This window comes from Labeo rohita, chromosome 22 (genome assembly GCF_022985175.1).
Source record: "Labeo rohita strain BAU-BD-2019 chromosome 22, IGBB_LRoh.1.0, whole genome shotgun sequence".
NCBI classification, from domain to species: domain Eukaryota; kingdom Metazoa; phylum Chordata; class Actinopteri; order Cypriniformes; family Cyprinidae; genus Labeo; species Labeo rohita.
Window position 1 is genome coordinate 11333460 of NC_066890.1, and position 20212 is coordinate 11353671.

General features: G+C 37.4%; 1 protein-coding gene across 4 annotated transcripts in view; it reads right to left on the minus strand.

Moving 5' to 3' along the window:
- Nucleotides 1–2634: 2634 nt before the first annotated feature.
- The window catches only part of LOC127153676 (lisH domain-containing protein ARMC9), a 48731-nt gene continuing 31153 nt past the window's right edge, over nt 2635–20212 (minus strand). For all 4 annotated transcript variants that reach the window (XM_051094897.1, XM_051094896.1, XM_051094895.1 and 1 more), the window contains 3 exons: nt 17969–18077; nt 14452–14633; nt 2635–2780 (listed from right to left, as the gene is read on the minus strand). In XM_051094897.1, the coding sequence (XP_050950854.1) occupies nt 2758–2780; nt 14452–14633; nt 17969–18077 (314 nt within the window). In that variant the 3' untranslated portion in view covers nt 2635–2757. The remainder of the gene's footprint in view (nt 2781–14451; nt 14634–17968; nt 18078–20212) is intronic.

A 20212-nucleotide genomic window follows, 5' to 3' on the forward strand; every position in this document is an offset into this window, starting at 1 on the left:
GGTGTTCTGGGTGATTGGTAATGCATTGCTTGGTGCTTTTAAGCATATTGTTATGTGGTTGCTTGGGTGTTCTAGATGGTTGCTAAGACAATTTGAGGTGATTGATATTAATGTTTTGATTGTTTTTAAACACATTCTTATCCAGTTGCTAGGTTGATGTGTCTGTTGGCTTTAGACATTACAATGTGGTTGATAGGGTGTTCTGAATGGGTTTCAACATGTTGCTATATGGTTGCTAAGACTGTTGCTGAGGTGTTGCTATAGCGTTGTGAGGTGGTTGATCGGGTGTTTTTTAATACATTATCCCATTACTAAGATGTAGTGTCTGGGTGCTAGGATATTGCAAGGTGGTTGATAAGTTATTTTGAATAGATTTTAACTTGCTCTGGAGTTGCTAGGGCCACTGTTAGGTTTTCTTAGGGCAGTTGCTAGGTGGTTGTTAGGGTGTGCTGATCTGTGTTTGCACAATGTAGCCTGGCTGCTAAGGTGTTCTGGGTGATTTCCAATGTGTTGCTAAATGGTTTTCAGCACATTGTTATGTGGTCGCCAGGGTGTTCTAGATGGTTGCTAAGACAATTTGAGGTGGTTGATAGGTTGTTTTGATAGTTTTGGAGCACATTCTTATCCAGTTGCTTGGTCGACGTGTCCAGACATTACAAGGTGGTTGATAGGGTGTTCTGAGTGTTTTTATGTGGTTGCTAGGGCTGTTGTTACGATGCTCTGGATAATTGTTAGAATTTTGTTTGATGGTTGTCAGTGTTTGCACAATTTAGTCTGGTTACTAGGGTGCTGCTGAGTGGTTTTAAGCACATTGTGTGGTTGCTAGGGTGCTCTAGATGGTTGCTAAGACAATTTGAAGTGACTGATTGGTGTTTTGATTGTTTTTGAGCACATTCTTATTCAGTTGCTAGGTTGATGTGTCTGGTTCCTTTAGACTTTATAAGGTGGTTGATAGGGTGCTCTGAATGTCTTTATAAGGCTGCTAGGGTGTTCTGGATAATTGTTAGGATTTTGCTTGGTTGTTGTCAATGTCTGCAGAATTTACTCTAGTTACTATGATGTTTTATGTGGTTGCTAGGGTGTTTTGGTCGATTTTGCAGCACATTGCTAGTTAGTTTGCTAGTGCAGTGCTAGGTGATTGTTAGTGAGGTCAGGACTTTAGCATATTGCTATGGATGGTTTCCAGGTGTTTGATGGTTAGGGTGTTTTGAATGGCTTTGAACATCTTCTACGGTTGCTAGGATGTTCTGAATGGTTGCCAGGGTATTGCTAGGTTGTTATGACATTTCGATCTGTTTTTTAGTTTGGTGGATGATTGCTGGAGTGTTTTGGTTGGTATTCAGAACATTCCTGTGTGATTTTTGGGCTGTTCTGATCATTTTTTAAGATTTTGCAATGCAGTTGCTAGGGTGTTGATAGGTGGTCTTCATGTTCAGTCAATCTTTAGGTGGTTGTTAATGTGTTCTGATATTTTTCGCTCATTGCTATGTGCTTCCTAGGCTGTTCTGATTATTTTTATCACTTTAGATGTGATGTGTGTTGCTATAGGTGGTTGTAAATCACTGTAATGGTGTTCTGATCTATTTTTAAAGCAACTCTTGCTACTCTTTCTAGTTAGTATAAGGTATTTTGACCTGCTGTTGCTATGGCATTGCTAGGTGATTGTTAACTGTTCTGGGTGGTTGCTTATTGGCCCATGTCATGGTTAATGGTCAACTGAACTTTTTACCATGAATTTGGCACAAGCACAATTGTATTCACTCTTTGTCGTTATTGACGTTTGATGTTATACTCAAACAAGCCAGTTATTATTAGTACCTTCATATCTTCTAGAGAAGGTGCTTTACTTTCATATACCATTTATTCAAATGATCTTCCCAAGTACTTCTGGAACGCCCACCTCAGAAACATGAGATATTTGAGACAAACAGCTAACTGAATATGTGTAATAAGAGAACCAACAAAAGAAAGACGATTAAAGAACCCAAAATAGAAGCATTACAGGTGTGTATCGACACAAGTTCACTTGAGATTTCAACACTGTTGTGCTTCATTCGCGCAGATGTTCAGGCCGACTGGGGAAAGACATGACACACAGTAGGACTTCTCATCTTCTTCCAGTTTTGATCAACATATCTTTTCAAGGTTATAATTTATAATATGACACCACAGGACATTTTTGTATAAAATTTATTATAGTCTATGTACAAAAATATTCACAATTCATGACTTCAAAACACAAACCAAACCTAAAATCACAAACTACAGGTGTAAACACCAATCTTATAGTTCCTCCATCAGATCTATTTCACATAGAATTATATCATGCAAAACAAACTACAGAAGTTTTAGGTCTAAAACGTACACAAAAGCAGCAGCAACAATAAAATGGCATCGAATCACATGCACGACACGGAAAACACAATTCATCCTTCTACGTTTTTAAATCGAGCTGCTTCCTGTGAGTGAGAGGGTGGTCAATGTTCAAAAGTAACAAAGCAGGAGCGGAGCGCCAGGCGTTCGGAAGGTTGTGGGATAATGAGAGTACTTGTTGTGATTATTGCCCAAGTGTGTTGTGTTACAGAGGCGCTCTGTGGCAGGGGCTGAAAGGCCCTCCGAAACCACAATCCTCAGCTTTGTTCCGCAGGCCCTGAGCCGTCTCTGTTGGCCTGACCGCGATAAGGAACTTGGATGCTGTTACAGGAAGTTGGATGCTCCTCTGGCGAGAGGCTTCTCCTGCTGAAAGCTTGTCTTTTTTCACTTTCTATGCGACTGGCTGCCTGGAGGGCGAAAAGAAGGTATGGTATATCATAAACATGCTTGGGATGTTTAGAACTGGTTTAGCCGTTTATTGCTAATGAGGGTGGAGGACAGAATTTTATTCTTCTGATAAGAATAAGAACATAATTAGTCACTGTAAAAGAGGTGATCAATCATCATCATATTTCAGACAGCTATTTAGATGCCAGATATGGTGAAATACATTCGTAAGAAATATCCACATCAAAAATAACAGAAATCTGCTGCGATCCAGTGCACAACGCTGTATTTGATGTTTAATAGTTGACGTTTTTAGGCTGGTCTGCCTCTGGGGTCTGACAGAGCATGTCAATGTCAAAATGATTGAGATGGCCAATCAAATCAAAGTAGGCGGGGTTTACCATTCACAGGAGCAGAGTAGGAATTCCAGCGTCAGTTTAAAGTTGAAAGCACGTAAGAATGAAGAAGTGAAACTTTTAATATTTGACAACTGTTTTATAAATGACAGTATTATTCAGTGAAGCAAACCACTTTACTTTTTTTTTTCTCTCCACTGTGACCGTTTTAAACTGAAAATATATTATTTGTTGCATGAATAATGTAAATCCTACGAAGGTGTTTTAGTGCGACAAAAAAAAACTAAAATTATGAGATTAAAGTCATAATATTTCAAGAATAAAGTCAAAATATTTCAAGAATAAAGTCAAAATGTTTCGAGAATAAAGTTGAAATGTTTCGAGAATAAAGTTGAAATGTTTCGAGAATAAAGTTGAAATGTTTTGAGAATAAAGTTGAAATGTTTTGAGAAAAGTCGAAATATTTCGAGAATAAAGTTGAAATGTTTCGAAAATAAAGTCAAAATTTGGAGAATAAAGTCAAGATGTTTAGAGGATAAAGTCGAAATGTTTCGAGAACAAAGTTGAAATGTTTCAAGAATGAAGTCAAAATTACGAGAATAAAGTTGAAATTACTAGAATGAAGCTAAATGTTTCGAGAACAAAGTTGAAATATTTAGAAAATAAAGTAAAAATTACGAGAATAAAGTTGAAATTATGAGTATAAGGTCAAAATGTTTTGAGAATAAAGTAAAAATTGCAAGAATAAAGTCGAAATTACTAGAATAAAGTTAAAATGTTTCAAGAAGGAAGTCAAAACTACGAGAATAAAGTTGAAATTACTAGAATTAAGTTAAATGTTTCGAGAATAAAGTTGAAATATTTAGAGCATAAAGTAAAAATTACGAGAATAAAGTTGAAATGTTTTTAAGAATAAAGTCAAAATTACGAGAATAAAGTCGAAATTATGAGTATAAAGGTCAAAATGTTTCGAGAATAAAGTAAAAATTACAAGAATAAAGTCGAAATTACTAGAATAAAGTTGAAATGTTTCAAGAATAAAGTCAAAATTATGAGAATTCATGAATTAATTCGTAGAAATTACGAGATTAAAATTATAATATTTTGAGAGCATATTCTTGCCTACTGCACATGCAAATGACCCGGATTGGGAGATGTTCCTTCGCTTATATATCTTGTTATATATAACTTGAAATAAACATTTATAATTTGTATTTTGTGATAAAACTGACAGAATTTATTCTCATAGTATTTTGACTTTATTCTCGAAGCATTACGACTTTAATCACGTAATCTTCTATTTTTTTTTTTTAATGTAGTACTAAAACGCTGTTGTAAAATTCTGACTGAATATGACGAGGTAAGAAAAATGTTGCAAGTTTGACACATTAGGTTTGCAAATAAAAGTGGATGTGTGCACATTTAAAATTTCTTTCAACAGATTATAATGAATACTTCCCAACTGAAATTTGACCTAGAATTTGTTTCCCTGTTCTGTTTTTCATGCTTGGGTTAAATAAATAAAGTATCATTATTTTAGCATGTCATTTTCTTTTGACATAAATTATATAACAGTTAACAGAAGCTAGAGATTACAGATTATAAAGTTTTACATATAAATATTTTTCTAACAAAAATGCATCGATTCGCTTCAAAAGGCCTTCATTAACTCCCGGAGCAGTGTGGAGCAATTTTTATCATGAATGGATGCACTTTATTGGCCTTCAAAATCTCCATTGGCCATTCACTGTCTTTATAAAGCTTGAAAGAGCCAGGACATTTTTTAATAGTCATATACATCTAGGATGGTTTAGTAACCCCATGATTTAGTCATTTTCATTTTTGGGTGAATTTTACCTTTAAATTATGTTTCTGGGGGCTTTTTCTTAGTATTGATACACAGACTTTATTGCAATGATGTAATTAATCATGTAATTAATTTTGAGTTGAAATGTAAGCCATGCATATTTGACATTTTGTGAGATTCATCCGTCCAGCAGTGATCTCACATTGGGTAATGACATATTCAAAATTCAACAGATATGTTTTCAGTGGACGTGACTGATTAGATTGTGGTCTGAACAGACACACTAGCTGCCCTTTCCTGTTTGTAACATTATGATCAGTGAGATAGAAAAGATGATGGAGCACTTAACAGGAAGTAAACATAATGTGGAGCCTTGACCATTTGTGCATTAGAGAGGAAAATTGATTTTCCAGTAATGCATCTGTAAAGTTCAGCAGCAGGCAGGAAGGAGTAACACTAAACACACAACAGGCAAGACTAATCCCATCTGATTTCTGAGACGGTGGACTGATAAAAAAAAAAAAAAAAAAAAAAAAAATCAATATTTGAGACAGTGAGAAAGAAACGGTGAAAGGAGACGTGAATAGAATGAAGAAGAGACTAATGTAAATGCAATCATACAAATCAGTGAATGAATGTACACTCTAAATTTAATTGTCTGTTCATCATATTGACTGTATTTGAATACAGTAAATGTTGACATTGTAAATGTGAAGACATCATAAATGTTTTATTTAAATTGCTTCAAACATCAAATGCACAGAACCACTACAGCTAAAAAAAAAAAAAGTTAAGGTTCAGTCCACAACAACAACAACAACAACAACAAAAAACTACAGAAAACAACACCTTAGCAACAATGCAACAACACAGCACCACCCTGGCGACCTCCTACAACACAATCATCCAAAACACCCTATCAAACACTCTGAACACCCCAGCAACTACCTAGCAACCACCTAAAACACTATAGCAACAATCCAGGACACCCTAGCAACCACCCAGACCGCCCTAGCAACAACCAGAAACACAACAACCAAGAGCAACAAACTAAACACCCTAGCAACCACCCAGAACCCCCTAACAAAACACTGAACACTGTAGCAACAACTCAGAACACCGTAGCAACCACCTAAAAACACAGCAACAGAACACCTAAAACACCATAGCAAAAACGTAGAAATCAGAGCAACTGTAAGCGCCAATAGCCTCGTGGTTAGCGCGTTGACACATAGCACCTTTGCACTGCAGGCGTCCCGAGTTCGAATCCCGGCTCGTGGACCTTTCCCGATCCGCCCCCCTTCTCTCTCTCCCACTTTGCTTCCTGTTCTATGTACACTGTTCTATCTAAATAAAGGCATAAAAATGCCTTAAAAAAAAAAAAGAAATCAGAGCAACCAAGTAACAATCAAAGTATAAATCACTCAGGACACCAAAACCACCACCCAGAACACCCTATCAATCACCAGCACACAGCAACCACCAAAAACACTGTAGCAACAACCCAGAAAAATCTAGTAACCACTCAAACACTGTAGCAGAAAAGCTAAACAACAGCAACAACCTAGAAAGAACACAGAACTGGCCAGAACACCGTATCACTCACCCAGGACACTCCAACAACCACCCACAACACCTTAGCAACCTCCCAAAACACCATATCAATCACCCAAAATGCCTTAGCAACAAATTAAACACCCTTTCAACCATCCAGGACACCCTATCAATCACCCTGGATGCATTAGCAACAACTTAAAATACCTTAGAACACCTTATACGCCGAAAACATTACAGAACACCCTAGCAACTACCCAAAACACTGTAACAACACATAGCTACAACCTAGCTAGAACCCAGAACACCCAACTAACTGCTCAAAACATCCTATCAGTCACTTGGGTCACCAAAACAATCACTCAGAACAACCTATCAATCACTAGGACACCCTAACCACCCAAAACACTGTAGCAACAACCCAGAAAAATCGAGTAACCACTCAAACACTGTAGCAGAAAATCTAAACAGCAGCAACAACCTATGAAGAACACAGAACTGGCCAGAACACTCTAACAACCGCCCACAACACCTAAAATACCATATTAATCACCCAAAATGCCCTAGCAACAAACGAAACACTCTTTCAACCATCCAGGACACCCTATCAATCACCCTGGATGCATTAGCAACAACTTAAACACCTTAACAACCACCCTGAACACCTTATACACCAAAAACATTCCAGAACACCCTAGCAACCACCCAAAACACTGTAACAATCCAGAACAACATAGTAACCACCCAAACACTGCAGCAGAACACCTAAAACGCCATAGCTACAACCTAGCTAGGACCTAGAATACCCAACTCCTCAAAACATCCTATCAGTCACTCGGGACACCAAAACAATCACTCAGAACAACCTATCAAACACCAGCACACCCTAACCACCCAAAACACTGTAGCAACAACCCAGAAAAATCTAGCAGCCACTCAAACACTGCAGCAGAACACACAGACAGCCACAATCTAGAAAAAACACAGAACTGCCCAGAACACCCTGTCACTCACTCAGAACACCCTAACAACTACACAGAACACCTTAGCAACCTTCAAAAACACCATATCAATCACCCAAAATGCAACAAACTAAACACTCTCCAACCATCTAGGACAACCTATCAACCACCCATCGTGGTGAACATCGTATTCACCTAAAACATTCCAGAACACCCTAGCAACTACCCAAACACCGTAACAACCATCCAGAAGACCTTTGAAACCACCTAAAACACAGTACCTTTCCAATCATCCAGGACAACCTGTCAATCACCCTGAATGCATTAACAACAAGAATACCGTAGCAACCACCCAGAACACCTTATACACTTAAAAAAAAAAATCCAGAACACCCTAGAAACCAGTAACCAACAACACCAACAACACAGTAACCATCCAAACACTGCAGCAGAACACCTAAAATACCATAGCTAAAACCTAGTTAGCACCCAGAACACCCAAGTAACTGCCCAAAACTATCAATCAGGCACCCTTCCATCCATCCAGAACACCCTATCAATCTTCCCGAATGCAATAACAACAACTTAAAACACCTTAGCAACCACCCAAACACCTTAAACACCTGAAAGCCTTCCAGAACACCCTACCAACCAGCTAAACAATGTAACAGCAACCCAGAACACCTTAAACACCTAAAAAATTAACAACTACCAAAACACTGTTGCAGAACACCTAAAACACCATAGCAACAGAGAACCCTGTCAATCACCTAGGACAGCCTAACAACCACATTAAGAGACACATTAGGAGCCTCCCAGAACACAATTTCAACCACCCAGAATGCCCTAGCAACAAACTAAACACCTTATTTGGATGTTCTGAATTGTTGCTACAGTGATTTAGGTGGTTGCTAGGGTATTCTGGTTGGTTAGAGTGTTCTATTGATTGATAGGGTATTCTGGACAGTTATATGGGTGTTCTAGGTTGTGCTAGTGATTGATAGGGTGTTATGAGAGCAACTATTTGGATTGTTGCTACGGTTATTTAAGTGGTTGCTATGTTGTTCTAGATTGTTGTTACAGTGTTTTGGGTGGTTGCTGGGGTGCTTGGGATGTTGCTAGGAGGTTGATAGGGCTTCTTTTTGCTAGGGTGTTCTGGGTGATTAGAGTGCTCTAGTGGTTCATAGGGTGTTCTGGGTGGTGATTTGGGTGTTTGGGGTTGTTGCTACAGTTTTTAGGTGGTTTCTAAGGTGTTCTGGATTGTTGTTATAGTGTTTGGGTGGTTGCTAGGGTGTTTTGGTTGGTTAGGGTGTGCTAGTGATTAATAGGGTGTTATGGGAGGTTATTTGTTTGTTTTGGGTTGCTGCTATGGTGTTTTAGGTCATTTCTTGCTTGTTCTGGATTGGTTTTTTTTCAATAGTGTTTTTGGGTGGTTGCTGGGGTGTTCTGGAATGTTGTAGGTGTTTAAGGTGAACACCCTAACAGAAAACCCAGAATGCCCTCTCAAAGTCCCACCAACATCCCAAAACACTGCAACAGCTATCCAGATCACCCTAAAAACCACTTCAAACACTGTAGCAATAACCCTGAACACCCAAATCACCACCCAGAACACCATATCAATCACTAGAACACACTAACCACCCAGCAAAAATCCTAATATGCCCTATCAACCTCCTAGCAACATACCAAACACCCCAGCAACCACCCAAAACACTGTAACAACAATCCAGAACACTTTAGAAACCACCTAAAACACTGTAGCAACAACCTAGAACACCCAAATAACCTCCCATAACACCCTGTCAATCAGTAACATACTCTAACCAACCAGAGCACCCCACCAAGCACCCAAACACAGTAACAACAATCCAGAACATTTTAGCAACCATCTAAATCACTGTAGCAACAACCCAAAACACCCACATAACTGCCCAGAAGACCTTATCAATCACCAGCAAACCGTAACCACCCAGCACACCCTAGCAAATAACCCAGAATGCCTTATCAACCACCTAGCAACATCCCAAACACCCCAGCATCCCAGAACACCCAAATAACCTCCCAAACACTGTAACAACAATCCAGAACACCTTGGAAACCACCTAAAACACTGTAGAGACAACCCAGAACACCCAAAACCCCATCAATCACCAGAACACAAACCACCCAGAACAACCTAGCAAAAACAAACAAACAAAAACATTCCAGACACCCCAGTATCCACCCAAAACACTGTAACAACAATCCAGAACACTCAAAAAACCTCCCAACTGTCTACAACGCCCTATCAATCACCAGCACACTGTAACCACCCAGAACACCCTAGCAAATAACCCAGAATGCCTCATAAACCACCTAGCAACATCCCAAACACCCCAGCAACCAAAACACTGTGGCAACAACCCAGAGCACCTTAGAAAACACCTAAAACACTGTAGCAACATCCTAAACACCCTAGCAACCACCATCAATCACCCATAATTTCATATCAAACACTTAAAAACATTCCAGAACAACTTAGAATGACCTAGCAACCACCCAGAAGACCAACGAGAATTGATACATACTAGATTGTCAGGAAATCTAATTTACATCCCGACAAAAACACATTTATGTTCCCCATTAGCAAGTCTCTTTGGATGGGAAGTGTAAGCTAAATTAATAAAGGTATTTGTGTATAAATTATGTTTGGAATGGAACATAATGGAATGGAATGGAACCCAAATCTGATTATGAAATCACTCACTTACATTACTTTGGTTATAACCAAGTAACCCAGTTTCATCAGCTAACTGACATGAAACGTTACTGCATATATAAAGACGTCTTAGAATCTCCAAGACAAGCTATGGTTTGACGTCATGACAGGCACAGCTGTACTGCAGCTGTTCTTCATACTGCTTGACATCTGTTCCAGTAAAAACAAGAACAAACGACTGAATGAGAGAGTCAACAAATAAAGACACATTAAAGTATTCCCTTATCTCAAGTCAGTTATCTTCATATTTGCATTTATAGTCATTTAGTTTTCTGACATATAATCTCCATTGACTGTCCTAAAGCCTTTGAGATTGTTATTATTTATTTATAAAAATACACTTGACGCTGTTTACTGTTCATCATTTTAGTTTAATCATCACTTAATGTAAAATAATCTGAGGCTAAACTATTAACTACTTCTGTAACCTAAGCTTTTCCTTGTGGAATCCAATACTCTGGGAATACTGGTCAACCTAAACTGCAAGATTGCCATTAAACCGGTTCCTTTCATTGTTCACATGTGATTTATAAGGAAATCAAATACAAGTACAAGGAGAAACATGTTTTATGAAAAACAATAGACACAAACAATACCTAAGAAAAAAAAAAGGTTTTGGCTGTCAGACACTATATGGTCATGGAAAAACACAACACTGCCAATAATGAGCACCATAAAAAGTTTGAACTTCAACGCACATGTTTTCTCTCTCTAAATACATTTAAGTGATTTCTGAATTAAATTAATTAATAAAAATATTGTATTATTAAAATGATAAATTAGTATTAAAATGCAAAAAAACAAATTATATATATATATTTAAAAATGTAATTACTAAATTAAAAAATAAATGAAATCATAAACCTACAGCACCATCAGTATAGTCTGATTCCTGAACTAATGATTCTTATACTTTTTTTTTTTTTTAATGAATCAAATGCATATATTGCAACAGTGCTGCCAAGTCCTCAGTGAACCTGCGGGACTGGGTTACTTTTATACTGGAATGCAGTTTTGAGCCCCCGAAAAGCATTTTTCCTCAGAATGGCTAGTTTTGAATACCAATTTGGCAGACCTGGCAACCCTGAATTGCAATGTGTTGTCTGAATGCTACACAATATGATTTATTTTGACTATTTTATTCTGACTGTATTTTATCAAATATTTGACTCTAGAAATATGCTACTGCAATTTTATGGTTAAGCATTAATTATTTAATGTATTGTTAAGGTCAATTACTAGATTGCATTTATACTGCTTTTAATAAGTGCCTTTGTAAGTACTATTTTAAATTAATTTATTCATCACTTTTTATTTTATCTATTGTAGCACTGCAAATCGATAAAAAAAAAAAAAAAAAAAAAAAAAAACTAATTAAATCACACATTATTTTCTAAAATTAATCACGGTTAATTGCGATTAATCCCACCTAAGGTTTTTAAATATGCTTTTATATTGCAATAATTTCACATTTAGTCTTTAAATTAATGTATAAACAACATAAAAACAGTATATTTTTAATATTTGTTTAATGGCATCTTTATGACTGAAGCCGAGTATCCTTGATACCAATACTGCTGATGTCTCTAGGTAATTGTTCTTTTTTTCCTAATATTTAACCATTGACTGCAGATATTCAGCATTACAGTATAATTGAGAACTATCAATTTAAAAAAATAACTTCATATAAACCTATTACACTGACCAAAATTATAAACGCAACACTTATGTTTTTGCCCCCATTTTTCGTGAGCTGAACTCAAAGATCTATGTACACAAAAGGCCTATTTCTCTCAAATATTGCTTACAAATCTGTCTAAATCTGTGTTAGTGAGCACTTATTTGCAGAGATAATCTATCCACCACACAGATGTGGCATATCAAGATGCTGATTAGACAGCATGATTATTGCACAGGTGTGCCTTAGGCTGGCCACAATAAAAGACTACTCTAAAATGTGCAGTTTTACTGTATTGGGGGGGTCTGGGGGGGTCAGTATCTGGTGTGACCACCAGCTGGCCATGCAAGAACTGGGATGTTTTCAGCTTCCAGGAATTGTGTACGGATCCTTGCAACATGGGGCCGTGCATTATCATGCTGCAACATGAGGTGATGGTCGTGGATGAATGGCACAACAATGGGCCTCAGGATCTCGTCACGGTATCTCTGTGCATTCAAAATACCATCAATAAAATGCACCTGTGTTCGTTGTTCATAACATACACCTGCCCATACCATAACCCCACCGCCACCATGGGCCACTCGATCCACAACGTTGACATCAGCAAACCGCTCACCCAGACGACGCCATACACGCTGTCTGCCATCTGCCACGTACAGTGAAATCCAGGATTCATCCATGAAGAGAACACCTCTCCAAAGTGCCAGGCACCATCGAATGTGAGCATTTGCCCACTCAAGTTGGTTACAACAACGAACTGCAGTCAGGTCGAGACCCTGATGAGGACGACGAGCATGCAGATGAGCTTCCCTGAGACGGTTTCTGACAGTTTGTGCAGAAATTCTTTGGTTATACAAACACACCTGTGAGGTGGATGGATTATCTCGGCAAAGGAGAAGTGCTCACTAACACAGATTTAGAAAGATTTGAGAACAATATTTGAGAGAAATAGGCCTTTTGTGTACATAGAAAAAAGTCTTAGATCTTTGAGTTCAGCTCACGAAAAATGGGGGCAAAAACAAAAGTGTTGCGTTTATAATTTTGGTCAGTGTATAATATATGTCATATTTACCTGTGCCCTTCAGCAAGTAGGAAATATACAGAAATTGGATAAAGTTATAAAATGCTACACATATATAATTTGGCTGCTATTACTTTAAAGGTGCAGTGTGTAATTTTTAGCGGCATCTAGCGGTGAAGATTCGAATTTCAACCAACGGCTAAGTCCCCCACTCACCCCGCCCTTTCGAAACACATACAGAAGCTACGGAAGCTGACACAGGACAAAAATGTCGTCGTCTGTTACACCTGACAGTAGTCAATCAAGCGATGAGGTTTCTGTACAAAGGTAAGTCAAATAATTATATTTACTTAATTATTCAGTAAACCAATATGTTATTGTGAATATTATTGTTACTCATAGATCATTGTCTCAGGTTTATTCGCTGACTTTAGTTAGAATTTTTGTATGACAGTTAGTAGGGTTGGGCGACGTCTACCAAATTGGCATCGGACGAAGTCTACAGTGAAACATCATGATGAAAAGTGAAAGTGAAATGCATACGAAATCAGTTTCAATGTCATTCACATTACAATTTATATACAGTATAATTACTTAACGATATAACTGCGAGAGAAAGTAATGAAATATATATATTTTTCCATCTAATGTTTATTGCCTTTAAAACACAACTTTCTTTCCGAACACGGCACTGGGATGCGGTGGCTTGCGGGAGGGGAAAGGGAGGAGGGTGTGCGATGGGATCACGATGCCGGCTCAACATCGTTTCAACATTTCAACGTGGTGACGACACGAGCGGCCTCTTAAAACACCATCGAAGAAGTAGAACAACGTACTGACGAAACGCGCTCTGTAGAAGTTTGTTCATTTAGGGCTACTATAGAAACATGGCGGCACTAAATGGCGACTTCCATGCAAGGGGACCCGCGGTGTATGTAGATATAAATTGCTCATTCTAAGGTTATAAAATCATAACGGCTTATTATGTAAGGTCTTTACACACCTCTGAAAACATAGTTTTGTATGTTATATTGCATTTCTGCCAATAAATTCTCCTAAATATTACACACTGCACCTTTAAAAGCTGCCGCTGCTGAACGGGATGTAAATTTATTTGTTTATTTGCATATTAGCTCTGTTTAACTTTTTGCCCCCAAGTACTAAAAGAACTGGTAATGCACCTGTGAAGGACTTCCAGAGTAATGCGAACCGGAACCATTAACGACAGTCTTTAGGTGTTGTAAAATCACTGTAAGGAATGGCCTGTCATGGTGTATTTGCTTTATACATATACAGAGCCCACAATGATAACATCCAACATATGGTACACATTAAAAAAAAGTATATAACAAAGGCGTGTGTAAACTTAAACTACACACATACAAGATGTCAGTCAACCATCAGAATTTAAATGTGAAGGGATTCGCAAGGATAGTCTTCAAACAAGGGTGGGATTGGTGTGTGTGTGATCCCATAGATAAGATAAATACATAAAAGGTTTGTTTGAGAGTGTCATTTTTCATGAAAAAGTTTCAAGGGAAATACTCACTCTGTTGGCTGGGCCGCCCGCCAGAGCCCCCTGACGAACCGGGCCTGCTGCTGCTCTGCTGGGGCTCGCTGTTGGAGAACTGGGGGGCCAGCGGGGGCAGACGAGACCTGCCAGCACTGCCTGCGTCACTGTCAGGGGTGCGAGGAATCTTTGGCCGGCTTGCAAAGCCCATGTTCTGGCCACTAGAAAAGAGAGAAGGAAAGAGATGCTACTAACTTTACATTTAAAATTTGCCTTCGTCCAGCGCTGCTCAGAATGACTAGCAGACTCGTTTGAATCCATTTGCATTTGCTTCTCAATCAATGTATCTAGTTGAAGGACATTTAGACATTGTACTACAACAACAAAAAAATAGGGGTTTTAGTGTTCTTTTCTTTTGTATAGAAAGTTTAGCTAAAATACAGAATTGTATGGAAGCCCGTTTCCACCACTGAATAAAAAATAAAAAAGTAATTGTTTTTTTTTTTTTTTCCCCAGAATTGTGAGATATAAACTCGCATTTCTGGGAAATGAGGTCAGAATTGTGTGATATAAATTCACAATTCTAACTTTTTTCTCACAACTGCGAGTTCAGTCAAAATTGTGAGATATAAACTCACAATTCTGAAAACAATTTTTCCTCAAAATTGGACTTTATAACTTGCAATTGCGAGTTTATCTCTCTCAATTCTGAGAAAAAAAAAAAAAGGAGAATCAGAATTGCGAAATAAGCTTGCAATTGTGAGAACAAAGTCAGAATTTCAAGTTTTTATCTCGCAACTGAGTTTATATCATGCAATTCTGAGTAGAGCCCTGCATTTCAACCGACTTTTTGATGAGCCTAGGGCCTGGTAAAAATTATTACCATGAATGTGTCGGGAGGAAACAGTAAGGAGATTTTGACATTATGTAATAATAAACTGAGTGTTGCAAGGATGACGTTGCCAAACCTGACTCGCCATCTCCTCTTTGGATGCAGCTTTAGAGAGAAATGCATCTTTACAGATTACATAATGAAAACGTTTTAGTTTTCGATTTGTTTTATTTCGTTAAGTTATAATGTAAAGCCTTCTATAGATATATTTATCATGTCTGTGAGGTTTGTATTCGCAGAGTTTCTGTTTATTTCTGTGAAGCGTTCCTGTTGAGACAACAGAAAGCCATCATGTTTGTTTTCTTTATTTTATAAAAGCACTGTTTGCAATGTTTTGTTTATATTGTGAGTGCACTCAAATAAAAGTAGACCCTTTACAGTTCTGAATAATGTATTACTCTTACCTTTATAAGCAAAAATGAAGGAATATTTTAAATTGTGTCCACTGAAAAAAATGCAAGTGATCACGCTGGTACCTCCATGTCCTGCAAAGCGTGCTTCAAACTTTTTTCTAAATCCACTTAATAAAAAAAAAAAAAAAAAAAAACAAAACAAAAAAAACAAATATAATCTCTTTACCATTACATACAAAACTGAACTATTTTAAAAGCTGAAACAGTAGTATAAGCTGCTTTGGGAGAAGGGGAAAAAAAAAAAAAAAATGGGCTCGGGTCGGACTCGGCCTGAGAATTCTGATAAGCTGTCTGACAAAAAGAGAAAAAAAGTCAGAATTGTGACTTTATATAATCACAATTTTGACTTTATATCACGCAATTCTGATTTTATTACTTGCAATTATATCTCAGTTCTTAGAAAAAAAGGTTTTTTTTATTTTTAAAAAGTCAGAAGTTTGTATCAAGCAATTCTGAGAAAGAAGAAAGATGAAAAGTCGCAATAACTGTATTATTCAGTTATGGAAATGCGCTTCCATAGAAATGGCATTTTAGCTTAGCATAAAGCTAAAATGTTAACTTGACAATTTACACAAGTTAGTTCAACTATTTCACTATTCAAAATTTACATCAGCCCTACTGAGTGTAAAAAAAATTATATATATACTTTTTTTTTTTTTTACAAACTGTTTTCTATTAAGGTCAAATTATGCTTAAGTTTTGGTGTGAAATGCTTAGCATCCTCGATTAGCGGCTATGTGATAAATATGTCTTTGTACACATTTAAACTAAAGAAACAAGAACATATATTCTTCTTGTTCTTGTTCTGTCTTATTTGTTTCATTTCTGACTTCGAAACAATGGACCAGGACAATGGAAGCCTGTTAACACAATTGAAAAATAAATCATTAAAAATACTTGTGAATTGATCTCAATATTCTGACTTTCTTTTAATTCTGAGTTATCACAATTGTGCCTTTTTTTTCAGAATTGCAAAATTCAAGATTGCTAGATGTTAACTCAGAATTCTGACTTTACGCGACTTTATCTTGCATTTGAGCCTTTTTCCTCACAATTGCTAGTTTATATCTTTGGAATTTGCATTGGCCAAGCACTGCCATCTTTGTTTCCGTATTGGAGTTTGTTCTTAATCTAGTGCCCCTTTTGGCAATGTTAAGAATGCAACACGTACTTACATTGCATTACGAATTACTGTACATTCTGATATTTCTAAATGCAATAATGCGTAAAACATACCACAATGACATTAAGCATGCATAGTTAGGGGGCCGTTCACAACAAAATGCATATTTCCACTTAAACACACAAGATTCAGAGCAGTGGAATGAAAAGAAGCAAGGTATAGAGACATTTATTATATTTTTAACTACTTTTAACTCGAGTACCATGCTTTTAGAATGACGTGCCATAAGCAATTCAAGGCTGTTCACACAGAGCCCGTTTTGCGTTTAAAACTACAAGACGCAAGGCAGTGGAATAATACAAAAAACCCTGGAAGTTTTATTTTATTTTATTTTATTTTTTTTTTTTTGTAAGATTTACTACTCTTAATTTGAGCACCAAATGTGTTGCACCTGAGAAGCTAAAAAGAACGCAAGACAAAAACACAGTGCTAGCACAGTGGTCAAACACATCTATCTAGCGCATGTTTACATTGAAAATGTTTTTGCATATCCATTGTTTTTCTGTGTAAACGGGCCCTTGAACAAGTTTCTGTTCTTATATTTACGTTTCAGGCCTTACAAAACAAATTAGACAATGAAGAATTCAGTTCATACGCTCAATGTGGCAGTTTTTCTGCTGGATGGGAGCAAAATTATAGCTTTAAGTAAGAAAATGTGATGCACGTGTGTTCACAGGGTTATTACATCCACGGGTCTCCAGGAGTAAGGTTGGACAGGGATTTGGTAAGGAAGGGGCCTGAATCAGCTCTTTGTTTAGCAGTTGTTTGATTCTCATGAAAAAGTCCTGTCCTGTGGCATTGCTGACTCAAGGTTCGATGCCTTGCTCCCACCCCCAAATTCCTCTGGTCTCTCTCCAGCTCGCTGCCTTCCAGAGCCAAGTTACAGCCTGTGACACGCTTGGTAACACTAGATCCTGTAAAGCTTTACATTTTAGATATGCCTTGCCACAGTGAGCACGGAATGTCGCACCCGGATCCTTAAACCTCTTGTTAACGTAACACTGCTGTGGAAGATCCCGAGATGGGTAATGTTGAGCTGAAAATGTATGGAATGTGCAGGAAACCCACCTGTATGAGTGGCCGTTGGTGTTGTTCTGGCCTGGTGGAGGTACGCGTCTTTCCGGGGATCCTGTGAGCCCCGATTCCACAGAGGAACGCCAGCATTCCGAATCAGTTGCTGATTGGAGAAAGACCAAAAGATGTCACGCACACCTCACACGCGGCTGACATCATTAACACATACATGCCACAGTGGAAGACCTGAGGGTTGTTCACTTTCACAAGGAAATGCAAAGTGATCTAGAAGACATGTGCTATATGGTTACTGATCGTAAAGAAATTGAAAAAGAATAGCTGCTAACAGAGAAAGTCAGTGAGATATAAATGAAACACGTGGCCCATAATTTTGAAGCTATAATATATTGGTAAGATAAATGCTGAAAATGAAAGGAAAGTCATTTTATAGAGACTAAGGGGTTTTAAAAATTTGTTGATTGTAACTGCAAACAGCTTTGAACATAGGTCATCCAATCAGATTGTAGAACCAGAACCATCCATTTTATGGTGCAATCCACAAATAGCTTACCAATTATTGTCTGATGACTTGTTAAAGCACCAGAACAAACGAATCATGTACTTCCTGTGCTGACCACATTTGCCAAGCTCAACCATTCAACCCTGTTATCAAAGTCACTGAGCCATCAAACATTCAACCCTCTTACCAAAACTATTTAAATGATCGAACATTCAACCCTGTTACTAAAGCCATTAAAACAATCAAACATGCAACCCTGCTACCAAAATTATTTAAATGATCAAACATTCAATCCTGTTAAAAGTCGTTAGAATGAGCAAATATTCAACCCTGTTACACCAAAGTCATTATGATCAAACATTCAACCCTGTTACTAAAATTATTTAATTGATTAAACATTCAACCCTGTTATACCAAAGTCATTATAATGATCAAACATTCAACCCTGTTACCAAAATTATTTAAATGATCAAACATTCAACCCTGTTACACCAAAGTCATTAGAACGATCAAACATTCAACCCTGCTACCAAATTTATTTAAATAAATTTGAAAAAATAAGGGGAGAAAAATATATAGAAAAGTATTTATATTCTTCTGTGATTTGGTCACGAATTGAAGAAAAGTTTTTTTTTTTTTTTTTTTTTCCCACTTTGTGACTTTTCCTACTTAATACACAAAAAAGTGTAAAACACTTTTCTTGGTGATTTGATACTTTATAATAGTGATTTTATAATTTCAAAATACAAAACAAAAATTTTAATGACTAATAAGCCAATAGGTGCTCCTCAGCTGCCATCTACTGGTTATAATGGTGATTTTATGTTTTGTTTTGTTTTTTACGTATGTGTTTGTTTACCACAAAGTATATTTTGGTCATCCCATTAAAAATAACATTCAAATTGGATAATTTTACAGCTTTAAAATGCTGGTAATAGTTGTGTGAAATGCTTGAAAGTCATTGAAAAGTGCTTGAATTTCTCTCTTAAAAGGTTGTACTCTGAAATGAATAAATGTAATAACATTCAACTCTTTTTGCCACAACACCATGGTTACAGTTAACTTTACTATTTCTGGTTTTCTGACGTACATCAGCACTGTTTATAACAGACTGTTGGTCAGAATTTGAATGATTGTCACTAGATCTCATAGCAGCCTTATTCATTCTACAGCGAATTCAAACACTTCTCACTGGATCTCACAGCACGGTGCAGTAACAGTGTTGCGAAATCAACTTTGTTTCCCGAGAACAAAGTTTGTTTGTGTTGTAGTCCAAGCTGATCAATAGTCCGCACTGCACAGCTCAAACATAGCACGGTTTTGTTACGCTTTTGTTTCGTTTTCCGTTGGACATGCAACAGAAATGGCAGCGCTTATGAGTTGAAAAACGCGGTGGTCACGTCAGTCCGACCGCTTACAAAATTTTGTCACACCAGCAGAAAAAATGGTCGCAGTCTGGAGCCCTGCTTTGTTACACCAAAGTCATTAGAATGATCAAACATTAAACCCTGTTGCACCAATGTCATTACAACGATCATACATTCAACCCTGTTACACCAAAGACTTTAGAACAATTAAACATGCAACCCTGATACGCCAAAGTCATTAAGAATGATCAAACATTCAACCCTTTACCATATCATTAAAACAGTCAAACATTCAACCCTGTCACCAAAGTCATTAAGGGGCTGTTCACATGTCATGTCCAAAAAAACGCATGGAAAACCATGAGATACGTTCTTCATGACGACACAGAGATTTTAGCAAAGGATAAATGG